The sequence below is a fragment of the Chelonoidis abingdonii genome, chromosome 2 (genome assembly GCF_003597395.2).
Source record: "Chelonoidis abingdonii isolate Lonesome George chromosome 2, CheloAbing_2.0, whole genome shotgun sequence".
Classification (NCBI taxonomy): Eukaryota; Metazoa; Chordata; order Testudines; family Testudinidae; genus Chelonoidis; species Chelonoidis abingdonii.
The window spans coordinates 286,430,747-286,457,078 of record NC_133770.1 but is presented as its reverse complement, the minus strand read 5'-3'; the positions used below and the strand labels follow the sequence as shown (position 1 = coordinate 286,457,078).

At 41.5% G+C, this 26,332-nt stretch overlaps 2 protein-coding genes across 3 annotated transcripts in view; one reads left to right on the top strand and one right to left on the bottom strand.

The window, feature by feature from the left end:
• Positions 1-26,332, bottom strand: part of TG (thyroglobulin) — a 216,760-nt gene that overhangs the window by 50,419 nt on the left and 140,009 nt on the right. The gene's annotated exons all lie outside the window — the stretch shown is intronic.
• Positions 622-26,050, top strand: SLA (Src like adaptor). Its single transcript, XM_032773516.2, has 8 exons — positions 622-741; positions 5,729-5,822; positions 12,599-12,698; positions 16,028-16,114; positions 17,474-17,577; positions 19,340-19,471; positions 22,286-22,418; positions 23,689-26,050. Exons 2-8 carry the CDS (start codon positions 5,744-5,746, stop codon positions 23,906-23,908), a joined length of 855 nt encoding a protein of 284 aa, XP_032629407.1. The 5' UTR covers positions 622-741; positions 5,729-5,743; the 3' UTR covers positions 23,909-26,050.

The window sequence follows — 26,332 nt, the reverse complement described above, 5'->3', positions numbered from 1 at the left end:
CACAACAGATATGTTCTGAGGTTTAGTTAATTACTTGGTATAATGCAGACAGATGTTGAAATAAGAAGGTGCTCTACATACAGGCGTTTGATCAATATTGTTTGTGTGTTGTCATCTGCTCAAAAACATTTACTGTTTTGCAATAGGAGTGGGCTAATATTTGGACCAAAAGGCTGAGAATAATGGAGGGTCTTGGGATATAGTCTGGCTGGAGCGAGACTCAGCCTCAGATCTTGGGCAAAGTTTTGTGTGTCAGTCTGTCAAGCTGCGGATCTAGAAAAGGCAGGACCTTACAGAAAACAAGCTATAGGCTTTGGAGGTTGAACTGTATTGGATAAACGCATTAAGAAAACAAGAACAGCACTTGATGTATAACTAGCATAAAATACAGGTTATTTTGCTCATTTTCTTATATGATCAGTCAGAACCTAGTGCTAAATATTCAAAATCTCCCTGTTTTCCACAGCCCACAGAGAAAAAATGTCACCAAGATCTTGAATAGTAACAGGAACCACATCTGTTGCAAACACTTCATGCCTTCCTTATTTCTCTCAGAGGAAGTATGTGGCCTGTTTGGCAAGTGCAGTTCTACATGATAGGGTGAAGTTCATAACACTCTCATTTGGCTCGCTGCTTCTCGACCTGATCAGCTAGACACTGCAGGCAACATGAAAACTCTATCACGCCTGCTCCTTTCGTGAAACATCCTGCAAAGTGGAATACCATGCCCAGCATTTAAAGGTAATCATTGCTCTGATGCATTCAGGCTAGCATTCTCTGCATACTGGGCCAAACCTTCCAGTCCTTATTCAAGCTAAAGGCAGTTTTGTCCCAGTAAACAGTGCAGGATTTGGACTTTAAATATAAAAAGCCATCTAAGAGAGAGATGCAAAAGGTCCATTGGATCCTCTAGTCCCTCTCCTTGACAGTATTTGTAAATGTGAAATGAGCATGAATTATACATTTCTACTAAAAATCTTAAAATCAAATGAGAGAGACAGACAGACGGCCAACGGTGAAGCAAACGTTCCCATGTGATAACCTATGAGAAACATCACAGATAGAACATCAGGTTCATTTTTTAAACTCAAATTGTCAGGTATTCACCAATGAGATTTCTCTGTGTTTTGCATGGTATTTGGATTTCACCATTTGTGCAAACTAGTAAAACTTGTTGTTTCAAATGTATACTTTAGGGAATGAGGAGTGTGCTGAGTAAAAGTGATGCACTCCCCTGTGATTCCCAAAGATGTGTGGGATTTAGCCATACACTTCCTATGATTAACTCTTTGCAAATGCAGGGGTTTAATTATCAGTTAATGGAGAAAAAACAACCAGCATATTATAAATGACAAACCATGGAATGTCTCATTTGAAACGTAGTTGTTCGTAAGCAGCTTCCTTGGAGAACCGGGATTAGTCATGTTCTTGCTTTGGGCAATATCTCTTGGGCATTTTGAATACATCTTTGAACAGTCTCTGGGAAAGCAGAGTATCAGAGGAGTAGCCATGTTAGTCTGGATTTGGGAAAGCAGACTAGTTTAAAATATGCAACACTAACTGAAGTACCCCAACATAACATTGTCTTAAAAATAGATATTGTGTGTGATAAAACTGAATGGTATATACATTTGGAGCCAAATTTCTGCGGGTGCAAATATTTGGTAAAAAACTGTGCCCACAATTATTTGGGCCCACAATTTAGGTCGCTAAGACCTCAGTCCTTCAATGAGCTCAATATGGCCTGACCCCTGTGCCTGTATAGAGCCCCATTGAAGTGCAAGGTGCTCTGTTCGACCCCATACGCAGAACTCACTGCAGGGTCGGGATCGTAGCCCTTTAAATACCTGAGCTGTGGATGAAATCAAGAAGAAAAATGCCAAAGCAACCTGAATTGTGCTTTCAGACAATTGTGGCTACAATTATTTGCAGATGTAAGGCTAGCTATGGAGTTGGGACTGAAAATGCAGATCTTACAGTGAAATTCAGACTTTCATAAGAGCCTGAGTAATTGGTCTATGTGTGGGGAAAGCCACTCTTAGACCTGCAGACAGACTAAGTGGTGTCAATGGAGCACCTCAGTGGCTATCGTGCCTATGGGTTGAAATAAGTTTAATACAAGAGTTTGAACAGGACTATCTGACACGGTTGCCTGCAATAGCAGGGAACTGGACTTGATGACCCAGGAGGTCCTCCCAGTCCTGTTCCTAAATAGCAGTTCCAGAAATCCACTTCTCTATGCCGGATATTGGCTCATTGGAACCATGTAAGCATAGCTTCTACAATCGCTCCTTACTATACATCCAGTAGGCCTCTTTGTGCCACCCGTTTTGAGAGGGCAGAGAAACCTGCCAACATAGCACACAGGGGATGGAACCCTGTGTGTTTGCTCTGCCCACGTACCAAGCTTACACAGGGTTTACATGGTACATAATGCCTTGAGTAGACTCTCCACTCTTGGGTGAATTTCAGCTAAACAATTACAGTTTCATAGGCATTTAGTTAGATGACAGAGAATCTGCTCATCCATAAGGCCACAATATATGTTGCTATGCAATTTTCCACCTGTCTTCTAGTGGTGCATGTTATATGAAAAATTCAGGAAAAACAGCTTAGTTTATTGTATCTTGAGGCAGCGCACTGTATGTAAGTACACATTACTTATCTGCACAGTCCATTTATGTACTGAAGAACCATGTGTGCCTTTATTTAGATGAATGAAATACTACATAAGGCTGCTACCCATATACTCTGGACTCCCTTGAACTTACTTAAAAATATAATTTAAGAGCTGTGGTACAATCCATGAGCAATTTGAAAACACAAACAAGTCCCCCCTGAACGGCTCCCTTCTCATTTTCCAATGCTTGGGAGGAAAGTCGAGTTTTGGAACATGCCCTGAAGTGCACAAAATGTGCCGTTACTCTGGCTAACGGCATAACGGCAAACTATATTGTGTGCCAAATGAACTAAAGCCCAAGGGCTGCTCTTTGCACTTTGGATAAGTGAATTGTGGGAAAGAATTGCAACTTGTCACTCACTTTTCAAATTATTTATTTATTTTAAACAACTGTCATTAGTGGCAGTGAAATTTAACATGGAAAATGTCACTGAGATATATTTTAAAAAGTAGGTGTGGTGACATAAAAACCCTAGCTGTAATTGCATGAATGGACTAAACGTTACATTCGGAACTTTTTAGTTTTCTAAAGGCCAGGTTCTGCCAATTTTAGCCTCACTGAGCAGTTACCTGACTATGTGAGTAGTCCCACTGATCTCAGAAGGGCTACTCATGGAATAATGTGACAACTAGGACAAATGGAAAGTACTATGTTAAGGGAAGAATAATTAATTGCACAAATACAAAATGGGAAATGACTGCGTAGGAAGTAGTACTGCACTAAAGAATCTGAAGGTTATAGTGGATGACAAACTAAATGAGAGTCAACAATGTAATATTGCTGCAAAAAAGTGAACATCATTCTGGGATGTATTAGCAGGACTGTTGTAAGCAAGATATGAGAAGTAATTCTTTCACTCTACTTAGCACTGATAAGGCCTCAACTGGAGTACTGTGTCCAGTTCTGAGCATCACATCTCAGGAAAGATGAGGACAAATTGGAGAGAGTCCAGGGGAGAGCAATAAAAATGATTAAAGGTCTAGAAACATGACCGACAAGGAAAGACTGAGAAAATTGGGTTTGTTTAGTCTGGAGAAGAGAGGACTGAGAGAGGATATGATAACAGTCTTCAAATACGTAACAGGTTGTTATAAAACAGAGGTTGATAAATTGTTCTTCTTACCCACTGAGTACAGGCCATGAAGTAATGGGCTTAAACTGAAGCAAGGGAGATTTAGGTTAGACATTAGGAAAATTTTTCTGACTGTAAGGGTAGTTTAGCCCTGGTAGTTAATTATCTAGGAAGACTGTGAAATCTCCATCTTCGGAGGTTTATTAAGAACAGGTTAAATAAACTCCTGTCAGGAATGGTCTACATAATACTTAGAATCATAGAATATCAGGGTTGGAAGGGACCTCAGGAGGTCATCTAGTCCAACCCCCTGCTCAAAGCAGGACCAATCCCCAGCTAAATCAAACTAAGTTTTGCCTCAGTACAGGGGACTGGACTAGAGGACTTAGCAAGGTCCCTTCCAGTCCTACATTTTTGCGATTCTAAGAAAGATACAGAATCTGTCCATATGTGCTTAGTTTCAGGCAACTGTATGCTCTGCTAACATGCACGTTACATTCAAGGAGATATATTCATCACTATGCACAAAAGTCTTACATGAAGCTCAAGTGACTAGTTTTCATTTCCAAAATTTGTAAACCTGAACATTCAAGAACACTCTGCATATTTTAACGTGGGTTTAAGCAACGTAACTCCCACTGAAGTGAATGGGAGTCATGAGACTAAAAAGTTTCATATATTTAAAGCTTTAGAGTAAAATTTTCATTAGGGTCTAAGTGATTTAGGAACAGAGCTTGCTGGGAATTTGACATTTTTTTTTGTTGGAAAATGCTGACTTGTCAAAACTGAAACTTTTAGTGGAAATGTGTCCATTTCAATGAAACGTTCACTGAGAAAGACTCTCAGGACCAGGGTGGAATTTCTGGTCAAAATCTAAGTGAGAGATAGGAATTTCTGGTCAAAATGAGAGATTATCTAAATCTAGTCAATTGTGAGTATGGACAGCAGACTGTGGCTCCAAGATTTAAGGTGTCTTTGAAATACCTAATGTAGACAAGATAGATGAAATCAGCTTTTTCTGCACAGTTCACAGACTGTATGGTAAACAGAGTAGGCACTGTGCTATAGGATTTTGTGAGGGCCAATGCTGTCAGTTTCTCAGATTAGCAGCCGGAAAGAGATAAAAATCATCTGATTTTAGGTAATGGTGTCAGGATATTTTGTTCTGTTGCTATTTTAAACCAGGCATTGCTTAGCTATTCTGACTGTGAAACTAGGCTATAACATAAGCCAACCTTTGACTAATGGTGGTTCTATTCTATTCAGTTTTAGATAGGTTCTTGCACCAGGTCACAAAGGAACTTTCCATATATAGTTTAGAAGGAACAAGTTCCACAGCTGCCCACTGCAGTGTTTCATGCATCTTCCTCTTAAGCATTTTGTTCTGACAAGACAAGATACTAACAAGATGGACCCTGGTCTCATCCAGTTTGGAAATTTCTATATTACCGTGGGACCTTTCAGGATCAGAAAATTTTTGAGCCATTCTTTTTTTTTTTAAATTTCTTTGAGCACCTACAGCAAAACCAGAACTGCATCAAAAGGAAACTGCAACACAATTCTGCCTGTACTTGGCAACGAAACATCAAAGCCGACATTGACAACAGATACATCAATCTAATCAATTGCTTCATCACTTCAGAACTCCAAATGTTGAGAAGTAAATACACTCAGAAACATATGAGTATATATTCACCCTTTTGCTGTGACTTCCTATTATGCTAAGGTAGTGGTAATGGAAACTTTTGCTATGTTCAGTACTTTTTAGCAACTTCCCTAGTTGTGGTTTTCTGCTATTCCCCTGATAAAAGCACCAAAGTGGTAAGAGTTTAGCAAATAGATACTCAGCTGTACGTAAAACATCAGCTTTCAAAAGCCAACTTTATAAAACCTGAGAGTCTGAAATTGGGTCATTTTTATACATTGGCACAGCAGGTGCTATCCTGAGTCCTTTTTTATGTCTCCTTTGTTTTAGTTCTGAAGTGCATTGATGAAAATAAAGAGAGCAATGGGAAATACCATGAAAACAACAAGAGCCCCAGCAGAAATAAACATGCCACCCCAAACTGGTAAGCACTTTTTAATTTCTTTGAGGAAAAAAGTTACTGCATTTTTATTCATGTGTCTGACATATGAAAAAGTATACTTGAGTGTGTATGCAAGACCAGAGGTGGACAGTATAAGGTGTTTACTTTCAGGCGAGTTAGAACTCATTCTTTAGGAGTCATTTAAAAAAAATATTTTAAAATATTGTTTTAAATGTTTTAAAAAAACAATTGCCCTTCAGTAGCACTCTTTGTGATGAGCTTCCCACAATCTAGAAGGCTCAGATCTTCTTCATAAACAAGAAATTGCACATTTGGGGTGATTCCTGTGCATCTTTTATAAAGCCTATTTCCATATTTTGCTTTGTTCAGGTTTTGTTGGTTTTAATCCCAGTCTGGGAACCCTAATAATAATCATTCTGCACTCACACCGATCATTTCAAACATTTGCACCAAAACTAATATGCAGACAACTTTCCATGCTGCTAAAAGTTATATGAAGCAATGACACATTTCAAGGACAGCAGCTACCAAAGGAAGTGGAGTGGGGGGTAAATTGTCAGCTTGCCTATGTAGACACACAGGATAAAAAATGTACAAGGCCTCCCACTACGCAGCCTGGATTGTGAGTCCGAGTGGGAGGGGGAAGAGACTCATAGCATTAATACTCCCCATCACAAGAAAGTAGGTGAGGAATGGGCAGAGCTCATGTGCCACAATGTGCCGGCCAGCTGGCACAAGAGGGAAGTAAGTAGTCATATAAAGGGATGCAGGAAATTACTCCCCCCCAGGTACAAAAAGAGACTAGGGGAACAAACACGACTCTGAGTCACAGTTCTTTCCCAGGGCTTCTCTGAGGATGGTCCAGCTATGTGCTAGCCCTTCCTCACAGCAAGGGACCAATCTGGCCAAGAGAGGCAGAAACTCCAGCATTATTTTTAGCATAAGCCAAGAACCAGCACTTCTATATTATTGACGTTTCGGGAAGCTGAGCAGCTCGGGGATTGATAATGGCATAAGGAGGAAAGTCCCTAGTTCAAATCCAGTTTAGACTGATACTTACTGAAAGTTGTTACTGTCAGATGACTGGGTTCGTGGTCTGTGTGAAATGAGGTGACAGTCTCAGTCCAGTTCTTTGCAGAGGTGTCCAACTTGCATTCAGTGCCCTTGTTGGTCTTCTCAACAGAAAGCAAGAACTGAATGGCCTTGAAAACTGACCTATTCTTTCTCTCATAATCATGGTCCTTCGGGCTGCCATTGGGGAACACTGAAGGGGTAGGGCGGTGAAGTTTGCATTGTTGCTGATCATGCTGTACTTGCTGTGTGGATACACCCAGGACTTTAGGGCTTGATCCAATTCCCATGGAAGTCAACAGCATTCTTCCCATTGACTAAAATGGGCACTGAACCAGGCCCTTAGTTTCTATGGCTGTCAATCCAGCCTCTTTCAGACAATAAACTCACATTGCCAAATTCTGACTGTCTCCCTCAGCCGATGTTTTAATGGAGTAAGGGTTTCAGGATTCGCGCCACAATTTTATAACATTTTAAATAGTTTGGAAAAAATTGTTTCATCCTGGCTCACTTCAACAAGACATTGGTGATGCTGAAACTGAAGGAATGAAACAGAAGGGTAAAGGAAAGAACACAGAAGAGGAAGGAAAGGCAAAGTGGACCGTTACTTTGAGTCTGACTAGCTGTTCGGCAGTGATAACCTTTGCCATCTGATCATTAGTTTTCCCTCCCATTCAGACCTGCACTCAGGTCATACCCCTATATTTCCCCTCCACCCCCGTTTTTGTGCATTGAGCAGCACTAACAACAGAGGATCTTGTATTTTAAGCACAGCACTAAGCTAGGGGTATTGCATAAGTGGCACTACTCCAGCAGGCACCTCTGAGTCACAATTCTTCCTTTGCTTCCACCAGCCTATACCAGTGGGATGTTGCCGATTGAGCTGTGCCAGCCAGAGAGCAAGGGTGTAGGACCAGACATGCCAAACCCCAAAAAAATGCAGAAATTTGGCTTGGTTTTGACTTAATTGGCTTGTGAGTTGCTTGTTGACTAGTTTTTGGCTTGTAGCTTGTTTTTTTTTTAATTTGCTCCCGACAAGCAGGGGCAAGCGAGGGCAAGGGGAGAGAGAGTCAGGGATGTACAGCAGGCTCACCACAGTCCCAGACTGCTTGCCGGAGGAATCTAGTCACAGAGTGTTGGCGTGCTTAGGGATTGGCTTGTTTTGAAATGAGATTAGCTTGATTTTTGGCTTATTGTGAAAGTCAGAGTGCTTATTTACCATGTGAAAGTTGGCAACTGTGTGTGGGACCAGACTTTGCCCATTCTTTGTCCCTTCCTGCCCACTTACTACAGGGAGGGAATCAGCTGGTGTGTAGGTAGCCCCAACGTCTAGGTAGCCAATGCGTGAGTGTTACGGGTATTATGCCCCCTTACTTCCAAAAAAGGGTGCATAGTCCAAGTCACAAGCTAGTCCTTATTGAGCAGGAAATAAGTCTCTCAGCCTGGGACCACATACTTGTGCTAGTGGGGCTTAAGCTAGTCTGCTAAAAATAGCGGTGTGGCCGTTGCAGAATTGGCCAAGTCTTGGGCTAGCCACCCAAGCTCACAACCAAGAGGTCGGATGGATCCGAGCTTGCATGATTAACCAAAGCTGGTGCCACAACATCTGGACAACTATTTCTAGTGTGCTCCCTTGAGCCCTGATAGCATGAATCCATTTACCCAGCCTAGGAGGCTCGCTTCGAGCTACAGTATAGACGTAAACAAAAAGTAGTTCATCTTTAGCTTCATGCCTCACAAGCCACCTCGGGGATATAGGTATCTAAAACAACCGCACACCATGTATTCGGGCATAAATACTGATTCAGTGGAAACAGCCGTTCTTAGATTTTTCCTTTGTAACTGTTGGACTGTTCCATTTCAGAGACGTCTTATATAACTAATAAACTGCTAAAGAAAGGATGGGTTTCAGAAACCTCGCTCAGGTTTCAGTTGGACATAACCAAAAATTTTTTTGGGTGGGGCTGGGCCAAATGTATCAAATCCCTTCAGAGCTTGGATTAGGGGCAGAAGCATGGGTTGTATGGTCCCTGCATTAAGGTACCAATATTTGAATTAGCTACTGGCAAACCTGAGAGTGATTTTGGTTTTGCAAAACTAAAACCCAGGAAGGTTTGGATCCAGATTTCATTTTAAATGGAACCCCAATGTTCGTGAAGTAGGGGGGACAGGTGAGGGGTTCAGATAAATTAGGTTATTTTGTACCATCTCTAGTGTAAACACAGACACTTTAAAAGGATGTAGCTGGTGCTATGATCACCCCTCCCAGTTCAGAACTAGCAAATTAATGTGCAAAATTGAAACAAAAACAGAAGATAGACATGTATGTCAAATAATTACAGATCCTGCAGCCTAGAGACAAAGTAACACATCCACTGATGCATAGCAGAATGCAAGCAAGAAGGGCTGATAAGAACAGTTAGTTTTCCACTACATATCTCAACATGAAAACTAAATCTTGCATAAACAGCTTCATGCTTTTAAAATGTGATGCTAAGATACTTCCATAAAATGCGACCAGTTTAAGCAAATGTCACTTGGCACTTTGCTTTGGTAGTTCAGGGAAGCAGTGTGCATTTTTCAGTGTGTTTTTCCCTATCATTTATCTCCTTGCATATATTTCTCTGCCATTCCCGAAGAGGATTCTACATTATGCACTATGTACACTAAGCCAGGTCTAGTAAGACTAAAGTACAAGGCAGCCTTTCACAGACATCAGGATTTGTGAACTTCTGTTGCATAACAGAAAGGTAATTTGAGACCCATTCGGCTCTTAGTATCTTTTTAAAATTATCCAATATATCAAGCATACTACACTAGGCTAAAACCTGATACAAGAGCACATCCTGGGGATCCCACCCCACTTAACTCACTGGCATGGGTCAAGTGAGGAGCTGCTGACACCATTTACACACATGCAGCATGTTGATCAGCTCATTCCTCCTTTAGATCTTGATTCTGCAAATCCCTGCGCAGAAGGATCCTTGTGCAGAACCTGAGGTTATCCTTAAGAAACCTTACTGCTCCTAATTGCCTAACAGGGCTACTTCCAAGCATGAGGGTTTACAGGGCCAAACTCTTATAGAACGGCAAGCTGTCCTTCACTGAAGCACCCCCTACATATATCCACTAAACAGATCATCTCTCCCCAGGCTCTGGTGTGAGAACAAGCATCCATGCAAAACTGATGTAGAAATTATTGATTTTTTTACATTTTTTAAATTATTTTCATTCCAGCAAGCTACCCCCAGCGCTGGCGCTTCCATTTAGGTGACCTAGGCAGTCGCCTAGGGCACCAGGATTTGGGAGGGCGGCATTTTGCAGCTCTTGGCGGCAATTCAGCGGCGGAGGGGTCCTTCTGCACTCCGGGTCTTCAGCAGCAATTCTGTGGCGGGTCCTTCACTCACTCCGGGATCCGCCGCTGAAGTGCCCCGAAGACCGGGAGCGTGGAAGGACCCCCCCGCTGCAGAATTGCCGACGACGACCGGGAGCACAGAAGGACCCCCGCCTAGGGTGTCAAAAACCTTGGCGCCGCTCCTGGCTACCCCATCTATCAACCTCAGTAATATAAGAAGAATAACAACCTCTTTCAGCTCCTTAAACTCTCTCTTCCTCAAAGCCCACTACTTTTGGTTTGCCTTCCATTAATATTATTAATTAATAATAATTATACATATTATTAATAATATTAACAATCATCATTATTATGAAGGATTATTTGTAGTGTAGTATTGCCAACCCAACTCCCTCCTGGCCTTCGTTCCTGATGCTGACCCCAGATATTAATGCATTGTGTGGGTTTAAAAAGATCTAAAGAGGAATTAGAAAGAAACAGGCCTAGTAGAAAGTATGTGTGCGCATGCAGGTGTGTGTGTGTGCGAGCGTACACTCTTGTGACCTTTCTTCTCCACTCTCATAATACACTTTGTTTCTTGTAAGCCCTTCCTACGCTAAGTTGAACTGAGACAGCAAGCGCCAATCAGGCCTGGGAGCTGACTCTGTGGTCCTTCAATAAAGAATATTGTCATATCACATTGTTTGAAAATATGGTCAGTAGTTGTAATTTACACTGGGTTTGAGGCAATCCTCATTACAGCAAATGGGAATAAATTGTTCCTGACAGTCCAGCAGAGGCTGCTATGGCCCAGGTGGGGAGCAGGTAGTGTTTGTACCACCATCACCCTCGCCAGCTATTTTGCCGAAGAGCAATTTTAAACTACCACCAGGGTTCCAATGGAAGCCGCAATGTACCAGGTAGCTCTCTCCCCATCTATTAGTGCTTTTCTGGCTGGCTCCAGACCCCTCAGTGGAGGAAGGGCTGCAGCTGCCTTCCATTGTCACAACCTTCTTCTACGCAGAATTTCCACCACTCGGGAAACCTGCACTCTGGGGTATGCAGAAAGATCCCCACTAAGAGTTCCATCCTAGGAAGCCCTGAGCAGCCTCTCATTGGGAGTTTTAGAAGCTTGGTACTTTTAGGTTCAGCCCTATGAAGATGTGAACACTTGCAGAGTGTAACTTCAGTGCAATTCCGGACTGGTGCAGAATGTTCCTCCCAAACTTCCTCCTTTCTGACCTCAGTTCTCAGAACAACGTTTGTACGTGAATGAGCAAACCACACAAATTTACTTTTCCTTTTTTTAAAATGAAAAAGCCTCCATCTTCCATTACCAAGACAGCTGCAGTGTGGGAGTAGGAGCGCTGTGCAGCCCATTAGTCACCCAGTCTAGTAACAAACCATAAATATAATAGGAAGGAGACATTGATTTTCTGGTTTCCTATTATTTTATGAAAAGTTCCCCCTCTTACTACACTTGAGGAATCTATTTTTGTACCTTTGAAAATATCAGTAAAGACGTATAACGCAACGAAAGATGCCTTTATCTAATGTAATGCATCTGATCATCAGCATTACTTATATTGTAATTTAAGCCATTCATGCATGATGGTATTATTCAACTGAGGCCATTTCCTAATACTATTCATATTTATTCATTTTGCTACTTTCAGATTGAGTCTCTTCTTTGCATATGGTAAATATTAAACAAGGTCAGTCTGCAGAAGCTTTTGGCTAACTAGAAGTAAATAACAAAGATCTACAAACTTACAGGTGCTCCTATTTAGCTCCTATTTACACTGTTGCCCAGTAGGCTTTGAGGAAGTAGTGGGGACAAAAGACTTATCTGGCTTTAAGACTAAGCTTGATAGTATTGATGGGGGGAAAGTTGATGGGATAGTTATTTGGGCAGCTGATCTTGGATTAGCAGCAGATAAGTCTGCTCAATGGTCTGTTAGGGGACAAATGTTGGGATGGGATTGGGATCTGAGTTACTGCAGAGAATTCTTTCTGGGTGCTGGCTAGTGAGTCTTGCCCACCATGCTGCAGGTTTAAGTTGATTGCCAATTAATTCGGGTCGGGAAGGAATTTTCCTCCAGAGAGGATGGAGAGGCCTGGAGTTGTTTCGGCCTTCCTCTGCAGTGTGGGGCATTGGGTACTTTCTGGTGGATTCTCTGCAGCTTGAGGTCTTGCAAAACAACAATTTTGAGGACTTCAAATAACTCAGTCATGGTTAGCGGTTGTTATAAAAGTGGATGGGTAGGGTTCTGTGGCCTGCTTTGTGCAGGAGGTCAGACTAGATGATCATATTGGTCCCTTCTGACCTACGAGTCTATGAGTCTATGAATTGTATAATCCTTTAAAAATGACATTTACATCTTTTTCCTAGGTCAGGAGAGCGATATCCTTGCTGTCCTCTGTGATTATCCCTCCCCGGATATAAGCCAGCCAATATTTCACACCGGAGAGAAACTACGTGTGATATCAGAGTAAGTTGCTCCTTTTTAAATTAGCCCCCGATATAGCTGATGTGAGATAGGGAACAGCTTCTGGTTTATTCAGTTGATGCTAGATGAATGCTGTGGTTTTTGTTTCTATTGAACAAGAGAATCTTCAAGGCCTATTGTTGCTGGGAAAGTTGTTTATTGCTCAATGTGCAGTTCCAGATGGAGCATCTCCTTTCAGGCACGCACATAGGGCTCGATCCTGTGAGTGCTTAACTCCCACTGGTAACTCAGGCCACTCAGCACCTCACAGGATTGAGCGATAGGAAATTCCAGGTGCCAAGTCAACGTACAGGGCCCAGTTTTAAAACATGGACTCATTCTGCATGATATAAAATGGGATTACTTGCATGAGACTCATTCAGCTTTGGCTAGGCATTTGAGTACTTAACCAAACTGAACCAATTTTAGAGTTGGAAAGGAAAAAATACTTTATCCTTATCCAAAATTTTCACATAGGTTAAGGGTCTTTGGACTTTATACTCCTGTTTGGACTCTCAGATAGAGATTAACCTGAACCATTAACTTCAGATCTGGATCCAGATCACTTTCTCAGAGTTCTGAGGGATGCAGACTTGGAGGTCCCATTCCGACCCTTCTCTCGTGTATTACAGACACACAGACTTTTAGTCCCCCACACAAAGACATTATACAGAGCTAGATCCCCAGCTGGAGTAAACTGAAGTCAATAGCCATGATGATCTGCTATGCCCCTGTTTCGGAAGTAGTGGAGAGTGGCAGCCAGAGAAAGTTGGCTGTGACTCCTTGATCTTTGTCCACCTGGTCCTGACAAAAATTAGAGAAGTAACCAGTCTCCTTTAACTTTCATGAGTGGTACAAAGGATCTTACAACAGTGGAGGATGTGAGTCGTGGTGCTCTGTCAACCATTCCCCCACTACCCCAGATGTCCCATAAGGAGAAGGGCATATCAAAGGGAGGAACCCTGGCATAGCAGGTGGCAGAGCTTCCACCAGCTTTTTGATGCTAGAATGTTTTCCTACGCCAGGGCAATTCTCCACCATTGTGTAAATGGTGCTAAATGGTCTTAGCAGACTGGAGATTCCAGCCCAAAATAGCTAAGGTTCCTGCCCATATATATACATATATACACACACACATATATATACACACACTGTCCATATACTATATAGTACAGTCTAATTGTTAATATGGAACTTTGAAAACTAGATACATGTAGCACATTTTTGTTTGTATGTTTGTCTGTTATGTACTGATCAACAAGTGCTGAAGTAAGCATTAAATGGAAAGTTCTCTTCCTGTTTTGATTCAGCTATAGCACAGAAAAAAAACTTTGTAATGTTCTATGCAAATAGGCACAACTCTCCTAAACAGAGAGTCTGTTCTCCCCACTGGGGTATGTGTGGATGTTAATGGGAGCTCTGGGTATACACTAGCAGGAGGTACAGTCTCTCTCAAGTCACTCGAGAAACACACTACTCTGAGAAAGAAAAGAAGAGATGCTAGGCTGGTTAAAGCAGCAGTGATAGGAGAGTTGCCATGTCAAACTCAACCCTTCTATGCTGCACACATTGTTCCTGTTATGTTATTTTTCTAAGCCTTTTATTCAAAAAACTATATAAAGGAGTAATGCTGAAATCACCACACTCACTTGGGACTCAAAACATTGCTGGTAATAATCTGCATGAGTCAGGACAGCAACACAGAACACAGAATCTATTCAGAATAGGTTACCTATAATGATCACTAGTACCTGGAGATGGTTAACAGTTAGGTAAGCAGTGCCAGATTGGCCCCTGTGAAGATATAAGGAATACCACTCAAGGAAGGTCAGAGGCCAGCAATTGAATTACTGGCTGGCTGACTAGCCTTGCCCACTGCACCTGGGAAAAGACCTCCAGCTTAACTGGCAGATCCTCATCAAAGGAGGAGCAGGAAATGGAGGGAGGGCACTGCCATACATCCCAAAGGCTGGAGCTACTGCAGGGAGGAACTGCTCCCAGAAACAAAAATGTACAGAAGGGAAACTGTGGGAAATCATATTATCAAAAGGCCCTGAGGTAAGAGCCAGGAACTTTGGGTTGAGGAACTTATCGGGAGGTGAGGGAGGGATTTGTTTGTTGAGGAGACTGGAAAAAAAAAAAGAAAGAGAAGAAAGCACAACAACCGACTGCTAGAAACTACCTTTCTTGGATTGGGTGAGCAGGTTCCAGGCAGAATTCCCCCAGGGACAGAACTGGCTCATCAAGAGCAAGCTGGGGTCCAGTTGGAAAAGTGCACTATGACACAGGCCCCAACCTCTTAGGGTCCCTCACAGTCTGCTCACTCCCTGGACTTCATTCATTAAGGGCAGAGTTAACTCAGGGTGGAGGTCCTAGTTTGGATAAAAGAAGAAATAGGAGTCTTTACTCAGAGACTTTTTTTCTGGGTAAGATTTTGAGACTGAGAGGGTATCTTTTAATTATTCTTAAGAGAATATGTGAAAATACCATCAGCAAAGTTATTCTCATGTATGTTTTACCTCAAATGGAAACAGGAAATCCCACAGATTTCGCACACACAGTAGCTCTTTAGTGAACATGCTATACACCAACTGTAGAGCTTCTCCTGTCATCGTAGTTAATTCATCTCCCTGAGAGGCAATAACTATGTCAACGGGAGACATCTCCCACCAACATAGAGCTGTTGACACGGCGAGATAGATTGGTATAATGACATCGCTCAGGGGTGTGGATTTTTCACACCCCTGAGTGACAAAGTTATACTGATATAGGTTGGTAGCATAGACCTGGCCTAACTGATTTGCCGAGGGTCAGATATAAAGTTTGATGAAGAGCCAGAAAAAGTCAGGTGTCTTGACTCCCAGTTCTATGCTTCAGCCACCAGGCCATCCTATGTATTAGTGCCTGATCTGCAGTTCATTGAAGTAAATGAATAGATTCCCATTGACAACAATGGGCTGTCAATCAGTCCTATCTCCAACTAGACTTTACTAATGCTCTGCTTCTAGCTGTAATAAAGATGTTCAATATCAAAAACTGATTCTTGACTACAGGAATAGGTCTCACTATTTAAGCAGCAAATGGAACAAATATTTACTGTTTAATATTTAGCTTATTTCTGTGGACAATTTAAACAATAATGTAGCAAAAAGTGAGATTTAGAAAATGAAATAATGTAAACAAAAGAAACATAGATCTATGCGTGTGTTTCTGAATACTCAGATTAGTTAACAAATACTGCATGTTAGCCCATTTTCTGCCTTAGCATGTTTCTAAAACGAAGGCAGGCTCCTCAAACGCATTTGACCATACCCATCTTCTTGTTTTGACAGTGAAGGAGGTTGGTGGAGAGTCCATTCCCTCACTACCGGTAGAGAAAACTATATTCCAGGAAAATGCGTAGCAAAAGTTTACCATGGGTGAGTACATGTTTTCTCCACAGCATTCCAAAACTACAGGTGCTGTTATTTCACACATACCATAGTTTATAGGATCAACTTTTCATCCTTATTTAGGGGCCCTAAGTACTATCATAATCCAAATAATATAATTACAATCACTAGCACCACCACCAGCAGCAGCAGCCTGCTAGAAAAATTTAAGTCAAGCAGAGATGACCTGAATTAAATATCTACATCTGAATTTCTTTGAACTTTGGGGATATTTCAGTCCAGATCTAAATTTAGCAGGTGTTTTTATCAAAGCAAAACTCCAGTTCCAAACACCCAGAAACTTTGAGAAACTTCTCATTCACTTCTGGGTACAAGTTGTGAGCTCTGGGCCCATCTCTAGTTTTAAGACACTGATAAAAAGATCCACCTTATAAGAACTGGGGTGAAATTCACTGCTATGCACAAGGCCTATGCACTATTTAAGTCTCAATTAAGACAATGTGGTGGCTTGAGTGGGTCCCTGGGCTGTTCTTCTGCACAAGGGTGAATCTCCTCCCCAATGAGGGAAAACTCAGTTTGAGACAAAGCTGGACTTTGTATGAAAAACAGACCAACTAGAACAAAAGAGGAACTTCAAAAGGCTAATGAGATCATTCAAGAACGGAATCCCTTCACAATAGAATAGATACTGAAGGTTCAGAGGTTGGTTAGTGCTGTCAGCTCCATCTGAGGAAATACATTAAAGCATCTGCTTAAGTCTGTCACTATTCAGCAAAGCATTTTACCTGCTTAACTTTAGGCATGTCCTTAAAATCTGTTGACTTCAATGGGAATTAGCCCTTGCTTATAGCTAAGCATGTGCTTAAGCCTCCTACTGAAGGTATCAGACACCTGACAGTACGTGGTATTGAAAATCAGCATGCTCTGCTGATTCTACTCTCCCACCAGTAAAGCCCATTGAATTAGACTGGTGTAAAACCAGAGTAAAGTGAGATCAGAATCTGGCCCAGCATATGGAGAATAATTACACCTTTGTCCCTGGATTAATAGATGTGGGTAATGACTCACAACAAGAAAAGGTTTAGTTATTTAAACTTGGTGACTTTTTTTAACTCTAGTAAATGTTAGTATTTCAAATTAATTGAGCTGGAAGGGTTTTGCCCTCTCTTATAGGGCCATTCTTAATGAAATTACTGGCATGAGCGAGAAGAGCAAGATTTGCCCCATAAACTGAGGAAATAATCCTGGGTATAGTTAAGAAAGCAACAGCAGAAGGTTACAGTGTCATTTTTGCAGTCCTTTTCTAGCTAGTCCCGCATTTTAAGGGCCACGCGTTGCTCTCTTTCTCACCCATGTCATTCTAGAACTTCTTTTCCTGTTTCACAGCTGGTTATTTGAAGGGCTGGGAAGAGAAAAAGCAGAGGAACTTCTACAACTTCCCAACACCAAGGTTGGCTCCTTCATGATTAGAGAGAGCGAAACTAGGAAAGGTGAGAAAACATAACATTCCCACCCACCCCGAATCTCAGACTGCGGCATCTCCTTTCAACAGGGCTTTCCATAGCTCTTAATTCTCTGCCTTTTTCACTTCACACACATAAGTCCAGAATTCTAAACCATATGTAATAAAAAAATAACATATTGCACAGTGCAACATCTTCAACAATCACCTACTTAACAAGCAGTGCTGGAAACATGGAAAACCATGGCTTTTGAGAGAGTTCTCTAATCACTAGCACATACAAAACATTATTTAAACGTTGTTTATTTGGGTGGTAGCACTCAAAATGCCCCAAGATCACAAGGCATTTCGAACAGAGAGGTAGACCCGAAGGATGGGTAAAAGGGTCCCACCCTTTGACTCAGTCCACAAAAAATACACAAAAGGGGGGGTGGAGGTGGAAAGAAATGTAAAAGACATAAAAAGTAGCTAAACGCACTTCCTATTTAGTTGTGTGGTTGTTTTGTTTTAAGCTAAACACATGAAATTTTCTTCTGATCATCCTTCTACCACCAGACTGGCTGGTCAGAAAATGGGTGCCTCTAAGGAAAATTTTAATTTTTTGTCAAAAAATCAAAAACCTAAAACATTTCAGCAAAACCCAAAAAACATTTATTTGGGTGGTGCCTCAGGGGAGCTGTTATGTGAGTATCTCATACTCTCATTCTCCTCTGTAGGCTCAGCTCCCTGGCTGGCCTACATCTCCCATGATGCACAATGGTCTCCTCTCTTGTTGAGCAATACATGATGGCATCCCTGACCATAGTATTTCATGGGAGATATAATCTGGCTAGGGGGCACAATTTTTCAGTTTTTGTCTGCGTGTTTTTGACAAACCATCAAAGTTTTTCCTCGGAAAGCAGACTCTATGTGAAAAAATTTGTCAGTAAATTGGGTTTTTGACAAAATAAAACTCTCTTTTTGGAAATTTTTCATCCAGCCTGAATTTAAATCCCCTCTCAGCAATTCCCAGCTTCAGTTCTAATGAGTGTACTCTTCTTTCCTAACATTTGGTCCCTTCCCTTCTCACAAATGAGTAGCTCACTTATAAGTTAGATAAGAACACAAAGCGCATTCATTTTACAAACACATGGAAGTTTCACACCCAGAGGGAAGGACAGTGAATAAACGTTACTGAGTCACCTTGCATATTTTTAACTTTGCTACGTGCAGGATGATGAGCATAGTATAAGAACATGAATAGAATAGGGGCCCCTTTTGCCTGTTAAGGAATATTTATGGGTTTCAAAGGGAGTGTCTATAGTAGTCCTGCCCACATGGCTTCAATATGGGCCTTCCAAAAATTGCAGGGTGCAGAATTAAATGGGAAAAGACCCTCAGAGCTCCATGGAAAGACAGCCAGGGAAAGAAATTAAATAAAAAACAAACAGGTGGGGATTTTCAAAAGTTCCCAAGGAATCTAAGTGCCTAGAATCTAACCCCTTTGGACGCTTTTGAAAAGCCTACCAAGAAGCTTCAAGGAAAAATTGTTGGCGCTTTACAAGGACTCACCATTAGGGATTTAAGGCTATAATCACCAATCCTCTGCTCTGTCTGTCTCTATTTTGAGATCTTTAAATCAGAAAGGTCATTTCGCCTTTTCAGATTATTCGAGGGCACACCTGTTACTGTGGCACTACATTTCAGAGCTGGTCTGACTTTAGTCAGCAGCCACAGAGGTCTGTGAAATGCACCTTTGTTTTCCTAGGATTGTGACTATTTGATGTCATTTGGTTCTCCTGTTTCTGCAGGATTATATTCATTGTCAGTCCGGCACAGGCAAGTGAAACATTACAGGATCTTCCGCTTGCCGAATAACTGGTATTACATCTCTCCACGGCAAACATTTCAGTGCCTTGAGGACCTTGTGAATCACTATTCAGGTAAGTCCCTTGAGACTTGTAACTGCAGGAACACAATATGTTTCACCAGCAATTGTAAAATATCATGCAGTGCATGGCACAGGGGATCCTGGGACATGACTCAAGATCTTAGGTGTTACTGTAGTACAAAATAGATAATAATTAATGATAGAGAAATGTGGCTTCTGCCCTCTGTATTTTTTTTACTTCACTCCCTCGCCCCCGCAATTCATATCTCCCCAGGCATTCCTCCACTATTAATCCAGCAGAAAGAAAGACTACAGCTCAGCTGAGTACAGGCAGTATAGATAGACAAAGCCATGTTAAATGACACCAGCCACTGATATGGTTACAGCTAACATTGTTCAATGTAGCGTCACAACAGCATTTTCCCCCTGGAACGATGTGCCAACTGTATTAGCTTGTTCACACCTACTATACTACACAACCCTGTTTGTATCAGTGTGTGCTGGGAAAATTAGCCAGTTACTCTATTATTGACTTAGCTGCTTCGTTCTGGTTTTATATTAGTGCAGCTCACAGCAAATATGGCCTAAGACCTCAAAGTTTATGTAACATTATGGACTAAATTCTGATCTCAGTTATACTGATGTCAGTCCAGACATCATTGGTTTTAATGGAGTTATTCCAGATTTATGTCAGTACAACTCAGATCAGAACGTAGTCTTATATCAAATACCACAGTTAAGTAAGTGTTGCAGTGACATCATATGAAAACCAGAAAGGTTTAAAATGAAAGAGGAAGAAAGTTTGGAATAAACTAATCACACCATACTTGTGAAGAATAAATGGTTCGAGTCTTTCAATTAATAACAACAATGAAATCATTTAAAAGGTGAGAAGCCACAATATTTGCATAATGCTGGCCAAATTGAAATACTGTGGGTAGGCCAAAAAGCCTACTTGTAAGTAAGGAAGGAAAATGTTCTGTTTAATAACTTGTATGTTGATGTATTAGTATGATAAAAGGAGTTTTTTAGACCAGTTTGTGTAAAGAAGCAGTAATAAACTTGACAGGATACTAATCTCTTTTCAGAAATGTTTCAGTTAGTTGATTTTTCCCTATTTTATTTTTTAAAGTATTTCTGTAGAGGAAGGACATGAGAATCTGAAACTTTATAATCCACAACATCTGTATGTCAATGATCAACATTTTGTCTCTGAATGACTTTCCCCTCTCTGAGAATATGCAAAATTGGTAGTAAAATAAGTGTATGGAAAACCCCCCAGATTTTACCAATTACATAGTGCTATTCATTAGCACAGGTTAGAGCAGTCAAGGGGCAGCTCTACTTTGTACAATGGAATATTTTACAAGTGTTCCCAGTGGTGAACATGTGTTGATGCTTTGGTTGGGTAAGTTACACATGATGGACCTGACTGACTGCTGCTTTGTCTTTTGCATAGTCAGGTACAGCAGCAGTGCAGAGTGAGAGCAGAGTAGGTGGAAGTACTACTCAGTCAGAATAGGGGCATTTTACAGCCATGCTGTGCCCCAACTGTTAGTGCACGGCCTAAAGCCAGGGATACCAAAGTTCAAATCCCTGCTCTATCGCACATTTTCTGTATGACATTGGGGAAGTCAGTCTCTCTATGCCTCAGCTGCTCACCTGTGAAAGGGGGATAATAGTCCTTCCCTTCCCACAAGGGCTTTGGGAGGATATATGCATTAACGATGATGAGGTGTAAAGTAATGGATGCCATGCAAATACCTCACTGACTATGCAAAAGGCAAGGCAGTGCAAAATCTGGCTCTATTTCTCCAAATTAACACCCCTCTTTTGTCTGATATACCCAATCAGAGTCCACATTCTTCCACATCACCTCAACAAGCTATGTGATACAGGGTGCTTCGGAATACCAACACTTTAACAATATAACTAAATCAAAAGCCTCATTATACACTTTTAAACTGTGCTAGAATCCTGGATGTGCTCATCCCAAATAGGAACCTAATTAGGAATAGAACTAAGCTTCTCAATAACATGGCATAGTTATCAACTTGCAACATGGGACCAGGTATTAGGGGTTTCGTGTGCAGGCTGCTCTAGGACTGCAGCAGGGAAAGAGAACTGTCCTCAGCCCTCTCTCGCTGCAGCAGCTCAGGGCTGGGTGAGAGACACCTCTCCTGAGCTGCAACAGCTCCAGCAGGCATGGGCTGAGCCAGGGCAGGAGTTAATCTCCCCAGCAGCTCTGACGGGTCTGGGCTGGGCTGGGCTGGGCTGGGCTGGGCTGGGCGAGAGGCACCTCTCCCTGCTGTGTGGCCCTTGATAGCCTGCTGCATGGCCATACAGCTTACAGGGAACTTAGCTGCATACCATCATTGCCACAAATAGATCTGTTTTTTACTCACTATGGCTGATATTCACTCTGAGCCCAAAGCTAGCACAAGGTTCAACTATTTTCAAAATGGGGCTTAGGTGGGAGATATGTTGTGCGCAGGCCTTCTACGGCCTTATGCTCAGGGGTGTTATCAATACGAGAAAGGGTGTGGTTAGCTCTACAAAGTCTGATGTCCTCAGCAGTTACACTGGAGTTATAGCAATGTAAAAACCATGGTAAGCAATTAGGCCCAAACATAAGTACCAGCATGTTACAATAAAAAGCCTAGTAACAAAGAACAAAACCACCTAACACAGTATGCCATAATGCAATTCGACAATGGCATGCCACAGTGTCCAGCGTCTAAATGACTATCCTACTTACCACACACTCATCTCCAAGAACGTTTCGTGGAGAAAACATTGGTGCTGGACAATGAGATGCTATTGTGCAATATTGGGTAACTCATCCTGTATTGGTTTCTTCATTTAGAGGTACCTGATGGTCTGTGCTGTGTCCTTACAACACCCTGTCTTGCTCAGTGCACTAACAACAATGTAGTGAGGAACCAAGAACCGCCTGTGGTGATGAGGAACAAAAACTTCAACTGGAAAAACATTCACAGGTACCACATCTTCCATACAGCATCTGAGCCTACATGCTTATTTTCAACATGTTAAATACATACTTGCAATTACAGAAAATAACAAGAAGCTATTCACTTCTGCTGAGGTCAAAACTGAAATTTCCCAAGCCACTGAGGGCTTTGTAACAGGGGAATTGGGCCTTCAAATCTCTCAAGTGACTGAACATTTCAGTGCAAGTGTTCACTTACGCAAATTTTGGTGCATTTAACTACCTCCACAGGTTCTTACTGGCAGACATAGGGCTGCGATGGGTAACGTGGTTGACAATGAAGTCTGCCAAGGATATTCCCTCAATAAAGCTATACACACACAGATTACACCAGCTGAGAATCTGGCCTACTATATCTAAGAATGAATGCACACGATCGGAAAAAGCTTCAACTTGCCCATATTTGCTGCAGCACAGGCCATCATGAAATATTATCCCAGAGTTCAACTCTCTGCACTGGCTCCTAATTTAATACAGAGCCCAGTTGAAGATCTCTGTCATGATATTCAAAGCCCTCCATGGGATCTGTAGAACCATGAGTGGAACTGGAGAAAGAGGGTCATGTTTCAGGAGGGAGATAGTTTGGTATCACACCAGAGGCTCAGGTAGGTGCTATCAGAGAAAAAACAAGCCTTTCAGCGTAGAACACATCTCTATGCATGCTCTGTAGAAATCTCTTTCCTACAACTCTAGCTGCCTGTAGCTAGATCTAGCCACTTGAGAGATCACCCCTTCCTCCACAACTAGATCCTACCAAGACAGTTACTTTCCACCTAACCTGTGACACTGTCAACCAGTGTGGGAGGGGCTCATGAAAGCATGGAGCTGGGCTTGAACAGAGGAAGCTACTCCCACAAGAAATAAGAATGACCACACAGAAATAGTCAATTTCAGAAATACATGCTCAACTCATTTCTTCAATTTAAGCTTCTCTCAATAAGCTATGCAGCCCCCTCCTCTCATCAAAACAACCTAATTCACTCACTCTCACAGACAAAACCCATACACTACTCGAGCAATTCCTCCTACAAGCTGGGAAGAAAGAGAGACTTTCGTTCTTTATTTCTGTATTTTAAATATACCAAAGTTGCTCACATATTACTGTGATGAGGGATGTTTAAGGAAACAGATGAGACACAGAATTGATCACAATCAGCTATGAGCCAGGAGTGGTTTCTTTTATGCAGCCATGTAGCACTAACAAACTAGTAAGTCCAGTATACGTATCTGAAACATTAAACATAACTTTTTTTTCCAAGGCTCCAGATAAGTAACGAAGAACCAGAAAGTACACTGGCCATGGACGATTCCTGTCTCAGCTATGGCCTCAGGGAAAGTATTGCCTCTTACATCTCCCTAGCAGGGGAGGACAACTCTTCTTTTTTGAGTACCAGAAAGAAAAAAAGCCAGTCTCTCATATATACTGGAAGCAAACGCAAGAGTACCCTCCATTTGCCAACTGCGTATTATGAAGATTGAACTTGAGACAGATGCAGTCCACAGAAAAAGAACTGAGATGTAAGAGCAAACCATAGTTACCAGGCAATCCTACCACAGCTGAAAGACACAAGCCTACCAGCGGACGATCCAAGAGGAGTTTGAAGGAAATGAAGCCAAAATTAATGCTGGTTTTGTGTTTGTATGTATTTTGAATGTTAACAAGATACTTTAAAAAAAAACAAACAACCATCTCAGCTACTGTGTACATAAATAATAATACTGCACCTTTAATGTGGTCATGCACAGGTTATAATTTAAGTTGAGAGAAGAACTCTAACTAAAAAATCATAAAGTGAAGCAAATGACTACTCAGCAAAAGGTGAAATCACCACTGCACCAAGGGCCAGAACAAGGTTTAGGCACCACTTAAGACTCACTTGAGCCTTCATTCTAGGCCTTATGTTGGCACCATCCTCAAGAGTAAATATCACACAGTGTTATTAGAAAAGGATGGGTTTGCTGTTCATCGTCTTTTCCGCATCATTAGAAGACTCTCAGCAATGAGGCTATTCTCTTCTGGATGCAAAGTTATTTCCATCTCTGCTGCAGAGAAATCAGGAACTCACTGGCTCCCCAAGGACAACTAAAACGCAGTTGGTATCTAGCTTCCAAGAACTGCTTTGGTGACACTGAATCTAGACTGAATTTCATCTTCTTGGGAAAAATATAACAAACCTGCTTTTCACAATGGTTTAACCCAGCTGCTGGCAATGCCAAGTGAAATCACAAGACAGAGCAATGTTGGAGTTCTCAGTGAGCTAAATGGCTTCAAAGTGGATACATGGGTGTAACAGAGTAGAATTCAGCTGCTCAGGCACAATCTAGTAACATACCCCAGGAAGCAAAGGTTTTAAAGTGAAATTTAAAATATGCTCAGATTAAGTCCTACAGTCATAGTGAGTTGCAGTATGTCTGAAATTTGTGTGAAACTGCTCAGATTTCAACTTAATTTCTTAAAGGCTACATATATTTATGTATAATATTTATATTAAATGCTTTTTATTTCTAAACTATATAATAGTTTAGCAGCAACAGGTACAAGAGTTTTTTTTTCTGAACATCTTTTCTGAAAAGATACATGAAATAGCAATAAGAAAGGGGTTCCCAAACTTTATAATTGCATGACTCCATTTTAATGAAGTATTTCCTGCCAGGACCCCAGACAGCATAGAGGACACCATTTTGAAGACCTCACACCATATGTGAGGTCACATCACAGGGAGGATACCATTTTGCTCTACAAAATTGTGTCCTCAGCACACTGTGACCTCATATGTATGGTGTGCGTGAAGTCACTCTGTGCAGAGGATGCCATTTAGTTGAGCAAAATGGCATTCGCCATGCATTGTGACCTCACACACACTGTACATGTGAGGTCATGCTGTGCGACCCAAAATGGAGTCCTCCTCATGGTAGGGATGGCCATGACTCCATCGGCTGATGCCACAACCCCATTTGGGGTCACAACCCACAGTTTGGGAACAGCTGCAATCAGATATTACCTAAAGCCATCTAGTGACAAACAGATTGAACCATCATGGACTAGGGTATCTTCTGATCCACGTGCGTCTTTTTTGTATGTCTGTAAATGAGATCACAATTTGGCCCTTTGAACCCTGATTCTCCAGTGACTTCAGCTGGAGTCATTTACACCTGTAGGAATAAAACTGTACCATCCATGTACATGAACTGAGAATTTTGACTTTAACACAGCCACTCTGCACAGGTCTAAATGACTATCAAAGGTAGGGAGCACTGGAGAACTGGGCCCTTTATGGATATCTTCTGTACTTGTCTCTTAGCACAATCTCTGTATGTCTGTACTTTTTAGATCCTGTAACAGATCATCTCCACTAGTGATAAAAGTTCACAATGATCTATGTAAACAGTCCATTGTCTGATTAAAAACATTTGGGAACTTTAAAACGTGAATGTAACTTATTTACAGATAGCGACCACCACAAAACAAAATAGACTCAGGAACTCTAGATGTTTGTACACTCTAATATATTGCTACTAAAGGGTCTGGCTCTTAACCAATGAAACATATATGTGAAGCATTACCATTTTCTAAAGCACGTCTTTGTATTTATTCCCCATTAAAATAATATGTAATCGCTATTTAGCACAATGTTAAGTTTGTTGTCTATGGTAACCTGCGGGTTCATTAGATATAGGCATGACAACACACACTCTTAGCTTACTAGCACACACCCCTCTTTGTGTATGACTATTTCAAGAAAATATTTTAATATTTACAGTACAGTAGTGAGCAGTCAAACTCGTTCTAACGAGATGGACAAATTACATTTTTAATTATGGTTTGATGGCTGGTACTACAAAGTTAAGATCATACACTACCCTCCATTCACAGCAGATCTCTCACTGATAACAGTCAGGGTT